We start from the raw sequence: 18,044 nt of genomic DNA, 5'->3' as shown, positions 1-18,044 counted from the left end.
AATTGCAAATCGGTCTGAAGACACACTCCCATAGAATACTGTGCACCACACCCTCTTGGACCACAAATATTAGCACGGAATAGAAAGGCCTCTATCTCTGGCACCAAGAAAAAACAGTGAAAAAAAGCCCAAATTGGACAGAATTTCACACCAAAAATGGGCCAGACAAAATTGTTGGCACCCTCAACGTAATATTTGGTTGCACAGCCTTTGAAATGAAAAACTGCAATCACTTCCTCTAACCATCAACAAAATTCTTGCCTGTCATATTATTATACAGCACTTTGTACTTACAATTGCCCATTTTGTCCTTCTACCCAGATAATTCTTCTTTTTTTTTCTCTGCTCTATATAGAAACAGGAAATCTCTTGTCCTTGCAGAAATCATTCCCCTCTTCAACTCCTAACCCTGCTGCTCCATCCCTCCTTGACATTGACTTTTGCAGTGATGACTGGTGCAGGGAAAATTGACCTCCTGTTTATACATAGAGCTAGGATTCAGCTAGTTTTTAATCTCGATGTCATAGACCTAATGGAAAACTGAAGAATTATCTGGGTAGAAGGACAAAATGAGCAATTGTAAGTACACAGTGCTATATAATATGATTGCATTATATTAAGAGGATAACCATTTTGATAGGAGCGCTTGTTTAATGTTGCAGACAGAATGACCACTAGAGGGCACTGTTGACACCTATGAATCGATGTGAAAGCCATCTAGCTTTTTTAATTGTAAAGTGCTAGTTCTATCTGTACAACTTACTGTGGTTTAATTAGTTATCCCATGCTGAAATGTTAGTTTTCTAGTTAAAGAGCAAATCCATTTACATTTGATTGATCAAAATAAAAAATGTCTGATTGGGCTTACACCAATCCCAGAAATGGGGTTCTGTTCCTTCACTCTTAGGCAGAAATAATTAAAAAAAAATGTATTGGAAAACTGTGACTTTTTCACCATACAGTAAGAGGATGTGCACATGATATATATATTTTTTTCAGGCAAATTTTACCAGTAATCCACCTGAAAAAGCGAAACTGTGCAAAAAATGAACATTGTGCAGAGCAATGACAAAACGACCTTACCCTACACATGTTCAGTTCTTTGTTACTTCTTATAACAATATTAGCATTTGGAAACCGTGAAGCAGCTAAAAAAAGGACGCCAGCGATGGTAAAATGACGGCTAAGCCATCACAAATGTAAATTATTAAAGTGTTTATTAAGGATTAAAAACGGGTAAATTGCAAAGTTACACTTTTGAGTTGCTCATACAATTTGGGACTTTTGGCGTTTTCGTGCCAGTTTCAGGCAGCGCCACTATAATGGACGGAGCTGAGGAGAAGCTGTGTCCGCCCCTCCAATTCATCAATAGTGAAACGTTACTCCAGTCGTTGATTGGAGTAACATTTTTGGAAAGGCGCATGCTGAATTAATCGAGTGGTGTGCCCCCTCTTGAATTGAGAGCATCTTATTCATACACGGCCCTCATTTAGACTGGCGTACCAAATGGAAGTCCTAACTAATCGGGGCCGACGTCTTCAAAAAGTGGCACAAAACGTATAGAAAAGATGAATTGGAGCGAAAATGTTTTCATCTTATTTAGTCATCTTATTTTAAACTTTGACCTTGTATCTTTTTTTTCTTTTGATGAGTTTTCACTTAGGTAAATGTGAGTGATGTGAGAGCCCTTTAATGCAAAAGTCACCATTAAATGGCAATGCATAGTTCCCATATCTAGGAACGTGCGTTTCCCATAATCGAACAGAACAGTGCTGAAGGCCAACTTGTTTTCCTTTTCAGAGACACTTCTTCAGAAATATTGGCTCCATCCTCGCCTATGCTTTCTTTGGTACTGCGGTCTCGTGCTTCATCATTGGGTGAGTCATAACAGCGTGACGGCGCCGATGATCTCCACACACTGCCTGCACCAGCTGCGCCACTGACAATCTCCTCTCTGCTTGTGCCTAGTGACTTCTGTGCTCGCAGCGATGCTATATTTATACGCATTTCTGCTATTTATACACCTTTTATACTGTGCAGTTTCTGGCGCTTGAAGCACAAAGATGAAATTCTTACACATAATACTTAAATAGCTGGATGTCTAAAGAATAGGAAACAATAATTCATCTTTTCAGTAAGGAGATGTTACTGCTTCTCTCCAGAGCACAGGTTTACCTTCTGAAACGCCACAGGTAAATATTTAGGCCTTTTTTATTTTGCTACTTTTTTTTTTGTCTAATATAAAAAAAAAAAAAAAAATGGGCAGAAAGAGGAAAAAAATAACTTAAAGGGAACCAGTTATGTGAGGGGGAAAAAGAAAGTGAGCAACCTGCAGATATTGGTTTAATCTGAAGTTTCATAGCGTTCTGAAGCCATGCGGCTGCCGCATTGAAACCTCGGCTTCTGGGAGGAAATTAACTTTGAGCCTCCCGAAACCTTGGGCTTTCAGTCATAGGGGCACGGCTTCAATCACTGCTCAGTACATGGTGAGTGATTGCTTAAACCTTGCCCAGGCAGTAGCTGAAAGCTGGCTCAGCCCTTATACATTATAGAGTCAGCTGTCAGTCAGTGGCGGGGACATGGTTACAGCCACCGCTCCCTATGTATTGAGCCGGGATGCTGGCCACGCCTCTGACTGAAAGCCCAAGGCTGCCAGGAGGATTATAGTTCATTTCCTCTAGGTTGCTGGGCTTCCATTGCGGTGCCTCATGAATGCTATTAACGCCATATCTGGAGGTTAATAGCAATTTTTTCATGATACTGGTTCCCTTTAAGCACCTCCTAGTCCTTATTTAATCCGTATTAGCAAGAGAAAAAAGAGAGCTCCTCCAAAACACAGAACATCTGTGAAGCTTTGTTGTTTCTTCCCGTTTGGTTGGCTCATGTGAAGGACACCTTCTACACAAGTGTTTCTCAACTCCAGTCTTCAAGACCCCACAACAGGTCATGTTTTCAGGATTTCCTTAGTATTGCACAGGCGATGGAATTAATGCTTGAACAGGTGATGAAATTATCACCTGTGCAATACTAAGGCAATCCTGAAAACATGACCTGTTGTGGGGTCTTGAGGACTGGAGTTGAGAAACACTGCTCTACACTATTGCATCCAGCTTCAAGCTCTCTTCTAACGAACAGTATCCTCATATCCCCAACTTACAATATTCATATCTCTACCCCATCGACCCCGCTAGTATATGCACATCCAGATCTGCTCTTTTGTGCAGGGCTACTTACAAGCCACCATCTGGAGACCTTCTCTTCATAGCCAGATGTTGGACGGACAAGGTGCTAATTCACCATGCTGACAGACAACCGCGAGCTACGTATCTTGGGCCTGTGAGCCACATGTAGCTCCCAAGCCACAGGTTGAAAACCCCTGCTGTAGGGTCTGTAAGGAACCCAGAGCATACTATAGGACATTCTCGAAAAGTAACGTCACTGTGAATCGAAAGTCTCAAGAAAATCCATGCGAACAGGAAAATTTGAATTTTGTTAAATCCACTCCTGTTTAGTAAGTAGTGCACAAATTGACCAAATTGTGAGTGGTCACCAGTCATGACAAGACGTTCCTTTCTTTGACGGGATTCTAACCTTTCCTATCAGACATGCCTTTCCTGGCCAAAGGCCTACAAATATGAAGGGCAGTTATGTATAGTCCTATAATGTTATAACATATAAAATGTGAGCTATACAGTATTTAGGGCAAATATGGATTTAATAATGTAATAAGATGATTAAAAACATATTACAAAGTGGTGTTCTTTTTTTCTTGTGGCTCTTGATCAGCAAGACCCATCCTGTTCTGTAGTGTTATAAATAATTGAGAGTATTAGAGTTAATTACCATTATTGGTCATTGACATAATTCATTTCTGAGCGCTAATGGATGAGAAATTGCAGGCCTGTCTGGCTATAGAGTGCAGGTCATAACGTCTGTGCTGTGGTGTTAGATTTAGGATGTTGTCTGAGAAGAAACCCCCCCCCCTAATGCCATATCAGGGAGTTATTATTGGATTAGTGTAGATCTTTATTTCACAAATGGAAAAGAACATATTTACAGGCGGACTGCCCTGCCAAGACTGGAAGATTGCAATCGGACATGTCTACAAAGTGCTCTGCTGGGCTTCAAAACCTTTTCAATGCCAACACCCATCTTTTGTATCTCAAAGAGATTTATTTTCAGATGTTATTGATGTCAAATTTTCTTTTATTTACATTTCTGGATTCCACATGTGACTAGACAAATGTTGTACTTCTCTATTATCATATTTTTTTTGTAAAGAGAACCTGTCATCAAAATTGATTTGTAGCCAGGTACTTTTTATTCTTAAATAGTGGTGAGCGAGCGTGCTTGGATGAGGTGTTATTCGAGCATGCTCATGTGCTAATAGAGTATCTTCGGCATGCTTGAATAATATGTTCGAGTCCCCGTGCCCACATGTCTCTCAGCTGTTCAACAGCCACAACACATGCAGGGATTGCCTAATAAACAGGCAATATTTTTTGTTGTATAACTGTCTTTAACCCCTTTATGACCTTGGACGTAACTATACATCCAAGGTCACCTTCCCTGTTTGCTTCGGGCTCTGGCGATGAGCCCACAACTTTTCCGGCACATTTCATCAGCTGACATGTGCCCCTAACAGCCGCGGGTGGAATCAATATCCATCCGCGGCTGTTAACATGTTAAATGTTCGATCTCTGACAGCGGCATTTGACATGATCACGCCGGAAGTACATCACAAACCCCACCTATCAGCGCTTGTGTTACATGACCGTGGGTTGCCGATGGGTTGGCATGACAACCTGGGGTATGCAGCAGACCCCTGTAGTTGTCATTGCCGGATTGCTATGAACGCTGCCCAGTGGCCGGTGCTCATAGCAAGTGAGCATTTCTGCTACACAGAGCAGGGCTGAAGCCCTGCTGTGTGTAGCACAAGCGATCGGAAGATTGCATCTCCTAGTTTTTCATGGAGACCATTGAAGCCAGTAAAATGTTGAAAAAAAATAATAATAAAAAAAAAATTACATTTATGAAAAAATAAGTTTTAATCACTTCCCATTCGCCCCATGCAAAATAAAACAATAAAAAAAAAATTTAAAAAATACACATTTGATATTGCCGTGAAAAATGTGGATTTCTTTGGAATAAGACCTCGAATATCAAGGTATCGTGGTGTTCAGCTTCCTATAACCTACATGCCCATATAGACGGCTTAGGAGGGATGATCCTACTGACATATTCTCTTTAACGTGAAAACCTGATTTTAAAAAATATGTAAATTTACTCTTGACTCATTTTCTTTAAGGATTTGCATATTCTGCAACAATTTAGGAATAAAAGTTCCATACAAGTGACAGACTGTTGACACTTAGTCTAAAACCTGCAACTAAAAAGCCACCAGGAGACAGGACTTTGTGTAAGGCAGCTTCCAGTCTGAAGGCCCAATACATAGGATTAGGTTTGAGCGCTCAATCCTTTTGTTCTACGAGAGAATCTTCCACCAGAGATGTCTGGGAGCAGCTTATTCTCCCCTCCCCATACAGAACACAGAAGAGCCCAGCTGAAGCTCTGTATGACCAGGGCGGGGTTGGTATTTGGCAATTGGAACAATTATACGTGTCATGGCTCCATGATGCCCAAAATGTTTTGACAATTTCTGTATATTTGATTATTTGATCAGTTTACAATTTGTATTTTTTTTTTTTGAATTTAGAAATCTCATGTACGGAGTGGTGAAATTAATGAGTCTTGTTGGCCAACTGAATGGTAAATTTTACTACACGGATTGTCTCTTTTTTGGAGCCATCATCTCGGCTACAGACCCAGGTAATGGAAGTCATATGACATACGTATCTGCTGCATTGTGCCATGGCTCTTACACAGGATCACACCTGAAATACAGTAACTGGCTAGAAGAAGTCCAGCCTAATTTTGTTTCCTGATTTTGTGGGTCTGTTTCTCCATGCCCAGTTTGAAAAGTTTGTAAATGTATTTTCTTCCAGAAGACCTCAGTCCAGGGCCGGACTGGCCACCGGGCAGTTCTGGCAAATGCCAGAAGGGCCGGTGGCAGTAGTGGGCCGCTGGAGTGTGCCGCTGTCGGCACACTCCCCCCGTTGTCGGCACACTCCCGGCCCCGCATTCAACTATACCGGCGTCATAGACACCGGTACAGTTGAATGCAATGATGGAGGAGAGAGCGTCTGCTGACGCTCCCTGTTGTGAACTATACTTCTTGGCTCCCTCTTGTGGTCACTAGTGGTTTGGCACTTGGATTGTCTTTTCCCAGGTTGGTACTCACCTGCTTCGTTAGGACTGGGGTGTTGCTATTTAAACTTCCTGGATTCTCAGTCCAGTGCCTGGCATCGTTGTATTCAGTTCATTTCTGTTTGCTCCTGTCTTCAGGTCCTGGTTCTTTGCAAGATAAGCTAAGTCCTGCTTTCTTATTTTTGTTTATTTTGCATGGTTCATATTTTTGTCCAGCTTGTATAAAATTTGATTCCTGATATCGCTGGAAGCTCTAGGGGGCTGATATTCTCCCCCCTCACCGTTAGTCGGTTTGAGGGTTCTTGGATATTCAGCGTGGATATTTTGCAGGGTTTTTTGCTGACCATATAAGTCATCTTACTATCTTCTGCTATTAGTCAGTGGGCCTCTCTTTGCTAAAATCTAGTTCATTCTTACGTTTGTCTTTTCTTCTCACCTCACCGTTATTATTTGTTGGGGGCTTGTATTACTTTGGGGTCTTTTCTCTGGAGGCAAGAGAGGTCTTATTTTCCCTGATAGGGTTAGTTAGTTCTCCGGCTGGCGCGAGACGTCTAGGATCAACGTAGGCACGTTCCCCGGCTACTGTTAGTTGTTTGTGCTAGGATCAGGTATATGGTCAGCCTAGTTACCACTTCCCTATGAGCTGGTATTTATGTTTGCAGACTTTGCTGTAATCTCTGAGATTCCCTGCCATTGGAATCCAACAGTATGCCAGGCCTATGAATAGTTAATGCATTGCTGAAGTGGGATTAAAAGAAAAGAAGTTCTAAGTTTTGTTTTTTTTTTTCTTCCTCCCCTTTATCTCTGAGTGGCTTAAAGCTTTGCTGCAGACATGAATGTTCAGACCTTGATTACTAGTGTGGATCAGCTTGCTGCACGAGTGCAGAGCATTCAGGATTTTGTTGATAGCAGTCCTATGTCAGAGCCTACGATACCTATTCCTGAGCTGTTCTCTGGAGATCGATTTAAATTTGGGAATTTTAGGAATAATTGTAAATTGTTTCTATCTTTGAAATCTCGTTCGTCTGGAGATTCAGCTCAGCAAGTTAAAATTGTTATCTCCTTCTTGCGTGGCGACCCTCAGGATTGGGCTTTCTCGTTGGCGCCAGGAGATCCGGCATTGGCGAATGTTGATGCGTTTTTTCTGGCGCTCGGATTGCTTTATGAGGAGCCTAATCTTGAAATTCAGGCAGAAAAAGCTCTACTGGCTATCTCTCAGGGCCAGGATGAAGCTGAAGTGTATTGCCAAAAATTTCGGAAATGGTCCGTGCTTACTCGATGGAATGAATGTGCTCTGGCCGCAAATTTCAGAAATGGCCTTTCTGAAGCCATTAAGAATGTGATGGTGGGTTTCACAATTCCTACAAGTCTGAATGATTCTATGGCGCTGGCTATTCAGATTGATTGGCGTTTGCGGGAGCGCAAATCCGCTAATCCTCTGGCGGTGTTGTCTGAACAGACACCTGTCTCAATGCAATGTGATAGAAACTCCGATCCGGCAATGCAATGTGATAGAATCCTGACTAGAACCGAACGACAAAATCATAGACGTCAGAATGGACTGTGTTTTTACTGTGGTGATTCTACACATGTTATATCAGCATGCTCTAAACGTCTAACCAAGGTTGTTAGTCCAGTCACCATTGGTAATTTGCAGCCTAAATTTATTTTGTCTGACTTTAATTTGTTCATTGTCTTCCTACCCTGTTATGGCGTTTGTGGATTCAGGTGCTGCCCTGAGTCTTATGGACTTGTCGTTTGCCAAGCGCTGTGGTTTTGTCCTGGAGCCTTTAAAAGTTCCTATTCCTCTCAGGGGAATTGATGCTACGCCACTGGCGGAAAATAAACCGCAGTATTGGACACAAGTGACCATGTGCATGACTCCTGAACATCGGGAGGTGATTCGTTTTCTTGTTCTGCATAAAATGAATGATTTGGTCGTTTTAGGTCTGCCATGGTTACAGACCCATAATCCTGTTTTGGATTGGAAGGCTATGTCTGTGTCGAGTTGGGGTTGTCAGGGAATTCATTGCGATTCTCCGCCGGTGTCTATTGCTACTTCTACTCCTTCAGAAGTTCCTGAGTATTTGTGTGACTATCAGGATGTATTCAGTGAGTCCAGGTCCAGTGCTCTTCCTCCTCATAGGGACTGTGACTGCGCTATAGATTTGATTCCTGGCAGTAAGTTTCCTAAGGGACGATTATTTAATTTGTCTGTACCCGAGCATGCCGCGATGCGTTCTTATGTCAAGGAGTCTTTGGAGAAGGGGCATATTCGTCCATCCTCTTCCCCTCTTGGTGCGGGATTCTTTTTTGTGGCCAAGAAAGACGGGTCTTTGAGACCTTGTATAGACTATCGGCTTCTGAATAAAATCACTGTTAAGTTTCAGTATCCTTTGCCACTATTGTCAGACTTGTTTGCTCGGATTAAGGGTGCCAAGTGGTTCACCAAGATAGATCTTCGTGGTGCGTACAACCTTGTGCGCATTAGGCAGGGAGATGAATGGAAAACTGCATTCAATACGCCCGAAGGTCATTTTGAGTACTTGGTGATGCCCTTTGGGCTCTCTAATGCTCCTTCGGTGTTTCAGTCCTTTATGCATGATATCTTCCGGAAGTATCTGGATAAATTTATGATTGTTTATCTGGATGATATTCTGGTTTTCTCGGATGATTGGGATTCTCATGTAAAGCAGGTCAGGATGGTGTTTCAGGTTTTGCGTGATAATGCTTTATTTGTGAAGGGCTCAAAGTGTCTCTTTGGAGTGCAGAAGGTTTCCTTTTTGGGTTTTATTTTCTCCCCTTCTGCTGTGGAGATGGACCCAGTCAAGGTCCGAGCTATTCATGATTGGACTCAGCCCACGTCTGTTAAGAGTCTTCAGAAGTTCTTGGGGTTTGCTAATTTCTACCGTCGCTTTATCGCTAATTTTTCTAGCGTTGTTAAACCTTTGACGGATATGACCAAGAAAGGTTCTGATGTGGCTAATTGGGCCCCTGCAGCCGTGGAGGCCTTCCAGGAGCTGAAGCGCCGGTTTACTTCGGCGCCTGTTTTGTGCCAGCCTGATGTCTCACTTCCCTTTCAGGTTGAAGTGGATGCTTCTGAGATCGGTGCTGGGGCTGTTTTGTCGCAGAGAGGCTCTGGTTGCTCTGTGATGAGACCATGTGCTTTTTTCTCTAGGAAGTTTTCGCCTGCTGAGCGGAACTATGATGTTGGTAATCGGGAGTTGTTGGCCATGAAGTGGGCATTTGAGGAGTGGCGTCATTGGCTCGAGGGTGCTAAGCATCGTGTGGTGGTCTTGACTGATCACAAAAATCTGATGTATCTCGAGTCTGCTAAGCGCCTGAATCCTAGACAGGCTCGTTGGTCATTGTTTTTCTCTCGTTTTGACTTTGTGGTCTCGTACCTGCCTGGTTCGAAGAATGTTAAGGCTGATGCCCTTTCTAGGAGCTTTGTGCCTGACTCTCCTGGAGTCTCGGAGCCAGCTGGTATTCTTAAAGAGGGAGTAATCGTGTCGGCCATATCTCCTGATTTGCGACGTGTGTTGCAGAGATTTCAGGCTGGTAGACCTGACTCTTGTCCACCCGACAGACTGTTTGTTCCTGATAAATGGACCAGCAGAGTCATTTCCGAGGTTCATTCCTCGGTGTTGGCAGGGCATCCGGGAATTTTTGGTACCCGAGATTTGGTGGCTAGGTCCTTTTGGTGGCCTTCCTTGTCACGGGATGTGCGGTCATTTGTGCAGTCCTGTGGGACTTGTGCTCGGGCTAAGCCTTGTTGTTCTCGTGCTAGCGGGTTGCTTTTGCCCTTGCCCGTCCCGAAGAGGCCTTGGACACACATTTCCATGGATTTCATTTCTGATCTTCGGGTGTCTCAAGGAATGTCTGTCATCTGGGTGGTGTGTGATCGTTTTTCCAAGATGGTCCATTTGGTACCCTTGCCTAAGTTGCCTTCCTCTTCCGATCTGGTTCCTTTGTTTTTTCAGAATGTGGTTCGTTTACACGGCATTCCGGAGAATATCGTGTCCGACAGAGGATCCCAGTTTGTGTCCAGATTCTGGCGATCTTTTTGTGCTAAAATGGGCATTGATTTGTCGTTTTCATCTGCCTTTCATCCTCAGACTAATGGTCAAACGGAACGAACTAATCAGACACTGGAGGCTTATTTGAGATGTTTTGTTTCTGCGGACCAGGATGATTGGGTGACCTTCTTGCCATTGGCTGAGTTTGCCCTTAATAATCGGGCTAGTTCCGCTACTTTGGTTTCGCCATTCTTCTGCAACTCTGGTTTTCATCCTCGTTTCTCCTCGGTCATGTTGAGTCTTCTGACTGTCCTGGGGTGGATTCCGTGGTGGATAGGTTGCAGCGGATTTGGAATCATGTGGTAGACAACTTGAAGTTGTCACAGGAGAAGGCTCAGCGTTTTGCCAACCGCAGCCGCGGTGTGGGTCCCCGACTTCGTGTTGGGGAGATAGGTTGCAGCGGATTTGGAATCATGTGGTAGACAACTTGAAGTTGTCACAGGAGAAGGCTCAGCGTTTTGCCAACCGCAGCCGCGGTGTGGGTCCCCGACTTCGTGTTGGGGAATTGGTTTGGTTGTCTTCTCGGTATGTCCCTCTGAAGGTTTCCTCTCCTAAGTTTAAGCCTCGCTTTATTGGTCCTTATAAAATTTTGGAAGTTCTCAACCCGGTTTCTTTTCGTTTGGATCTTCCGGTGTCGTTTGCCATTCACAACGTGTTCCATAGGTCTTTGTTGCGGCGGTACATTGTTCCTGCTGTTGAGCCTCCTGCTCCGGTGTTGGTTGAGGGCGAGTTGGAGTACGTGGTAGAGAAGATTTTGGATTCTCGTCTCTCTAGACGGAGGCTTCAGTATTTGGTCAAATGGAAGGGCTATGGTCAGGAGGATAATTCCTGGGTGGTCGCCTCTGATGTTCATGCGGCCGATTTGGTTCGTGCCTTCCACGCTGCTCATCCTGATCGCCCTGGTGGTCTTGGTGAGGGTTCGGTGACCCCTCCTTAAAGGGGGGGTACTGTTGTGAACTATACTTCTTGGCTCCCTCTTGTGGTCACTAGTGGTTTGGCACTTGGATTGTCTTTTCCCAGGTTGGTACTCACCTGCTTCGTTAGGACTGGGGTGTTGCTATTTAAACTTCCTGGATTCTCAGTCCAGTGCCTGGCATCGTTGTATTCAGTTCATTTCTGTTTGCTCCTGTCTTCAGGTCCTGGTTCTTTGCAAGATAAGCTAAGTCCTGCTTTCTTATTTTTGTTTATTTTGCATGGTTCATATTTTTGTCCAGCTTGTATAAAATTTGATTCCTGATATCGCTGGAAGCTCTAGGGGGCTGATATTCTCCCCCCTCACCGTTAGTCGGTTTGGGGGTTCTTGGATATTCAGCGTGGATATTTTGCAGGGTTTTTTGCTGACCATATAAGTCATCTTACTATCTTCTGCTATTAGTCAGTGGGCCTCTCTTTGCTAAAATCTAGTTCATTCTTACGTTTGTCTTTTCTTCTTACCTCACCGTTATTATTTGTTGGGGGCTTGTATTACTTTGGGGTCTTTTCTCTGGAGGCAAGAGAGGTCTTATTTTCCCTGATAGGGTTAGTTAGTTCTCCGGCTGGTGCGAGACGTCTAGGATCAACGTAGGCACGTTCCCCGGCTACTGTTAGTTGTTTGTGCTAGGATCAGGTATATGGTCAGCCTAGTTACCACTTCCCTATGAGCTGGTATTTATGTTTGCAGACTTTGCTGTAATCTCTGAGATTCCCTGCCATTGGAATCATAACAGCTCCCTCTCCCATCATTCCCCGCTCTGCCTGCCGCTGACACTGCGGATGCGCGATGACGTCATATCATCGCGTACCTGCTGTGTGACCGGGCTGGCAAACTGCAGCTGCTGAGACCGGAGCCAGGAGCAGCAGCGCGGGGCAAGAGGAAAGGTGAGTAGAGTGTTTGTTTTTTTATTATTACATATCAATGAGTGATAACTGGATTGTAGGGAGGGGAGCGCTGGCTGCATTACATTCTATGGGGCAGTGCTGCATTACATGAATCTATGGGGCTGGGCTGCATTACATAAATCTATGGGGCTGGGCTGCATTACATGAATCTATGGGGCTGGGCTGCATTACATTCTATGGGGCAGTGCTGCATTACATGAATCTATGGGGCTGGGCTCCATTACATGAATCTATGGGGCTGGGCTCCATTACATGAATCTATGGGGCTGGGCTCCATTACATGAATCTATGGGGCTGGGCTGCATTACATGAATCTATGGGGCAGTGCTGCATTACATGAATCTATGGGGCTGGGCTGCATTACATTCTATGGGGCAGTGCTGCATTACATGATTCTATGGGGCTGGGCTGCATTACATTCTATGGGGCAGTGCTGCATTACATGAATCTATGGGGCTGGGCTGCATTACATTCTATGGGGCAGTGCTGCATTACATGATTCTATGGGGCTGGGCTGCATTACATTCTATGGGGCAGTGCTGCATTACATGATTCTATGGGGCTGGGCTGCATTACATTATATTGGGACTGTGCTGCATTACATTGTATGGGGCTGTGCTGCATTACATTCTATGGGGCTGTGCTGCATTACATTGTATGGGGCTGTGCTGCATTACATTCTATGGGGGCTGGCTGTATTACATTCTATGGGGGCTGTGCTGTATTACATTCTATGGGGGCTGTGCTGTATTACATTCTATGGGGGCTGTGCTGTATTACATGATTCTATGGGGCTGGGCTGCATTACATTATATTGGGGCTGTGCTGCATTACATTCTATGGGGCTGTGCTGCATTACATTCTATGGGGCTGTGCTGCATTACATTGTATGGGGCTGTGCTGCATTACATTCTATGGGGGCTGGCTGTATTACATTCTATGGGGGCTGTGCTGTATTACATTCTATGGGGGCTGTGCTGTATTACATTCTATGGGGGCTGTGCTGTATTACATTCTATGGGGGCTGTGCTGTATTACATTCTATGGGGGCTGGCTGTATTACATTCTATGGGGACTGGCTGCATTACATTCTATGGGGGCTGGCTGTATTACATTCTATGGGGGCTGTGCTGTATTACATTCTATGGGGACTGAGCTGTAATGCTGGATACAGCTGTAATTATATGTTATATAGTCGTGTTACACTCCCCTCACTTCTTGTAACCTACAAGTGTACAAATATATTATACAGTCACCAGGCGACAAGTGGGCCTGTGTGACTTCAAATGCCAGGGCTGAATTTTAGTCCCAGTCCGGTCCTGCCTCAGTCTCTCATAGGTAACCCAGGAAACTACCGTCGGGGCATGTGCACAAGACGTCTTTAAGGCCATGTTCACACAATGCGTTTTTTACTGCGGAACTGCCGCGATTTTGCCGCTGCGGGTCCGCAGCTGTTTTCCATGCAGGGTACAGTACAATGTAACCCTATGGAAAACAGGAAACGCTGTGCACATGATGCTGAAATTCACTAAAAAAGCCGCGCTGAATAGCTGCGGTAAAAAAGAAGGACCATGTCACTTCTTTGTGCGGAACTGCAGCGGTTCTGCACCCATAGACTTCCATTGTGAGGTCAAACCCGCAGTAAAACCCGCAGATCAAAAATATATCTGCGGGTTTTATTGCGGTTATGGGTGGAGAAACCGCTGCAGCAGGAAGTGCGGGGAAGCGGGAGGAAGTGCGTGGGCGGAAGTGCTTGGGCGGAGTGTGTTCCTGTATCCCGGAGAGACATGGAGGCATACCGTCGCATGGGGATCGATGTCGGCCGTTTGATAGATTTGGTATGTGTGTGTGTGTGTGTGTGCGTGCATGTGTGTGTGTGTGTGTGTGTGTGTGTCCCCATGCGACGCTAGTGCCACCATTGTGCTAAGTCGCCGTATGGAACTACTACTCCCATCCGGTATTAGGATGGGAGAGTTGTCCCTGTGTCCGGCGACTTAGCACAGTTGTAAAGTTACACAAAACACACACAATACACATACATGACACACATAACATAGAGTATATACTCACCAACAGCACACTGGTAGGGGAAGCCCTCGATCCCCTAGAAAAAATCCCAAAATAAAAAATCAAATCCATACTCCCTGTCCGCAGATCCATAAAACGAGTGTCCCACGCCGATCGGCTGCTCTCCGGCGATACACTGCCAGGAGCTAAGCTCCTAGCAGTGTATCGCGTACTGTTCCGGAGTTCAATGGCTCCGGCGTCTCGGTTAACGGCAGTACAGCTGCGTTGAACTTTCCCACGCAGCACTGCCGTTAAGCGAGAGTGCCGGGGTCAATGACCGCCGGTAAACTCGCTCGCGCATGTGCAGTGACACACCGACAGGAACTATGGCTCCTGTCAGTGTGTTGCTGCAGCCGTGGAGAGCAGACATATCTCTGGATGTGTCTGTTCTCCATGAAAGATCTTCATGGGACCCTCGATGGATTTCTGCGGACAGGGCCAGGGAGTATGAATTTGTTTTTTTATTTTGCGTCTTTTTCAGGTCGAGGGTCTTCAGGACGGATTGAGCGTACAATAAAATATGGTCAAAAAGTGGGTGTCTTTATTTCATTAAAATATTTTTTTCTAGTGTTTGTGGTTTTTTTTTAACCCTTTCATTGGATTAATAATGGATAGGCGTCTTATTGACGCCTCTCCATTATTAACCGGGCTTAATGCCACCTTACAATAGCAAGGTGGCATTAACCCCTCATTACCCCATATCCCACCGCTACAGGGAGTGGGAAGAGAGGGGCTAAGTGCTGGAATAGGCACATCATTTTGATGCGCCTTTTCTGGGGCGGCTGCGGGCTTATATTTGTAGCCGGGGGGGGGGGGCAAATATCCATGGCCCCTTTCCTAGGCTATGAATATAAGCCCACGGCTGTCTGCGTAGCCTTTCTGGCCTAAAAATATAGGGGGACCCCAACACTTTTTTTGGGGGGGGCTCTCCCTTTATTTCTGAGCCAGAAAGGCTACGCAGACAGCTGTGGGCTTCATATTCATGGCCTGGGAACAGCCATGGGTATTTTAACCCCTTCCCAGGCCACAAATATTGGCCCGCAGCAGTCTGCCTAGCCTTTCTGGCCTAAAAATATAGGGGGACCCTATGTCATTTTTTTTTTGGGGGGGGAGGGTCCCCCTATATTTTTCTTTATCATTTTAATAGCATTAATAATGGATAGGCGTCTTATTGACGCCTCTCCATTATTAACCGGGATTAATGCCACCTTACAATAGCAAAAATACGTGCAACTGAAATACGTGGCACTTAAATACGTGATACGTGGCACTTAAATATGTGATGCGTGGCACTGAAATGCGTGGCACTGAAATGCGTGGCACTGAAATACGTGATACGTGGCACTGAAATACGTGGCACTGAAATACGTGATACGTGGCACTTAAATACGTGGCACTAAGGCTACGTTCACATTTGCGTTGTGCGCCGCAGCGTCGGCGCCGCAACGCACAACGCAAACAAAAACGCAGCAAAACGCATGCACAACGCTGCGTTTTGCGCCGCATGCGTCCTTTTTTTGATTGATTTTGGACGCAGCAAAAATGCAACTTGCTGCGTCCTCTGCGCCCGGACGCGTGCGCCGCAGTGATGCATGCGGCGCAAAACGCAAGTGCGACGCATGTCCATGCGCCCCCATGTTAAATATAGGGGCGCATGACGCATGCGGCGACGCTGCGGTGCCCGACACTGCGGCGCAGACCGCAAATGTGAACGTAGACTTAAATAGCTGGATCGAGCTTGATCCGCGGGCTGTGATCTGGCCTACGCTCAGCACTCTGCGGAGCGCTGTCATTCAAAACACATCCACTCACTTTGGTGTTTAGTCCCAAAATGGAGGATGGAAGAAGAAAAGGGTTGGACAAGGAAATGACATCATTTCTTTCTTTTTTTCCCCACTGCAGTTAAAGCTTTATTTGTGTCAAACACAGACAATCTGCAGAGAAAACTGCATAAAAAACCGCATCAAAAAACGCACCAAAAACCGCACCTGCGTTTTCTGCCAAGAGCTGCGGTTTTTAGTGCAGAAAAAACAGCAGGGAAATCAGGAACGTGTGAACATGGCCTTACACTTTAGGGAAAACACTTCTTTTTTAAGGGAGAAAACACTTGGAGTTCTTGTTTGTTTGTTTTTTTCTGAACTGTCTTTTGTGCCTGTGGCTTGTTTCACTTGTTTCCTGAGTATTTTTCCAACTGTTTTGGCTACCAGTGTTTTTGAGAGGATTTACCCATGTTTTTTTGTGATTTCCAAAAGCCCCACCCCCCGCCCGCACTCCACTGAGTAAGAAACTGCTAGAGGTATTTTAACCCCTTCATGACATATGCAGTATATTTACAGCACAAGTTGAAAGTGGTTGTATAGAGCGGGCTCACAGGGAAAACTCGCCCCATACCGAGCAGGTCATAGCTGTGGGTTACAGTGAGGAACTGCTTTGTTTGTTAACCTGTTAATTACCGCTTTCAAGCTCTGACAGCAGCATTTAACATGCGCCGCCATGCTTCATAAGCAGAAAAAAAATCAATAACGCCTAAATTACGGGTTTTTTGGTCACTGCAACCTCACAAAAAATGCTGTAATGCAATCAAAACAATAAAAACGTGGTCTCGCCCCACAAAAAAGTAAGCCATCACACAGCTCCATTGACCGAACAATAAAGTGGTTACAGGTCTCACAAAATGCCCGAACAAATTTTTTCACTGACTTTTTTTTTTTTCACCACAATAATATAATTTGTAAAAAAAAAAAAAAAAAAAGTAACATGTTTGGTATCGCCATAAGTGTACTGACGAGCAGAGTCATATTGTGAGGTCATTTGTAACACAAAATGTACGCCATAAAGCCTTTCCCAAGAAACAGAATTGTGTCTTGTGGGTTTTAGAAATGCTCATGTTCATTCTGAAAATTAGAACACACACACACACACACACACACACACACACACACACACACACATACATACATACATACATACATACATACATACATACATATATATATGAGGCATCGTGATTACTCGCTAATCCCGCCCCCTGCACAGTAGCTCCACCCCATTACCACACACAATCCCGCCCCCACATTACCACACACAATCCCGCCCCCCACCACATTACCACATACAATCCCGCCCCCCACCACATTACCACACACAATGCCACCCCCCCCACCACATCACCACACACAATCCCGCCCCCCACCACATTACCACATACAATCCCGCCCCCCACCACATTACCACACACAATCCCGCCCCCCCACCACATTACCACACACAACTCCGCCCCACCACATTACCACACGAGGCTCCGTCCCCACACATTACCGCACGAGGCTCCGTCCCCACACATTACCACAAGAGGCTCCGTCCCCCACATTACCACACGAGGCTCTGTTCCCCCACATTACCGCACGAGGCTCCGTCCCCCCACATTACCACACGAGGCTCCGTCCCCCCACATTACCACACGAGGCTCCGTCCCCCCACATTACCACACGAGGCTCCGTCCCCCCACATTACCACACGAGGCTCCGTCCCCCCACATTACCACACGAGGCTCCGTCCCCCCACATTACCACACGAGGCTCCGTCCCCACACATTACCACACGAGGCTCCGTCCCCACACATTACCACACGAGGCTCCGTCCCCCCACATTACCACACGAGGTTCCGTCCCATCACATTACCACACGCAGCACTTCCTTTCTATGTAATTCAACCACTTCAGCCAAAGTAAACGTACATTTAATTGCATCCGC

At 45.4% G+C, this 18,044-nt stretch overlaps 1 protein-coding gene across 2 annotated transcripts in view; it reads left to right on the top strand.

Moving 5' to 3' along the window:
* Window positions 1-18,044, top strand: part of SLC9A7 (solute carrier family 9 member A7) — a 143,587-nt gene that overhangs the window by 64,194 nt on the left and 61,349 nt on the right. For both annotated transcript variants that reach the window (XM_077296896.1, XM_077296897.1), the window contains exons 4-5: window positions 1,801-1,877; window positions 5,717-5,829. In XM_077296896.1, the coding sequence (XP_077153011.1) occupies window positions 1,801-1,877; window positions 5,717-5,829 (190 nt within the window). The remainder of the gene's footprint in view (window positions 1-1,800; window positions 1,878-5,716; window positions 5,830-18,044) is intronic.

Source organism: Ranitomeya variabilis, chromosome 3, assembly GCF_051348905.1.
Source record: "Ranitomeya variabilis isolate aRanVar5 chromosome 3, aRanVar5.hap1, whole genome shotgun sequence".
Lineage (NCBI taxonomy): Eukaryota > Metazoa > Chordata > Amphibia > Anura > Dendrobatidae > Ranitomeya > Ranitomeya variabilis.
The sequence above is the reverse complement of the archived record's forward strand: the minus strand, read 5'-3'. Positions and strand labels throughout refer to the sequence as shown.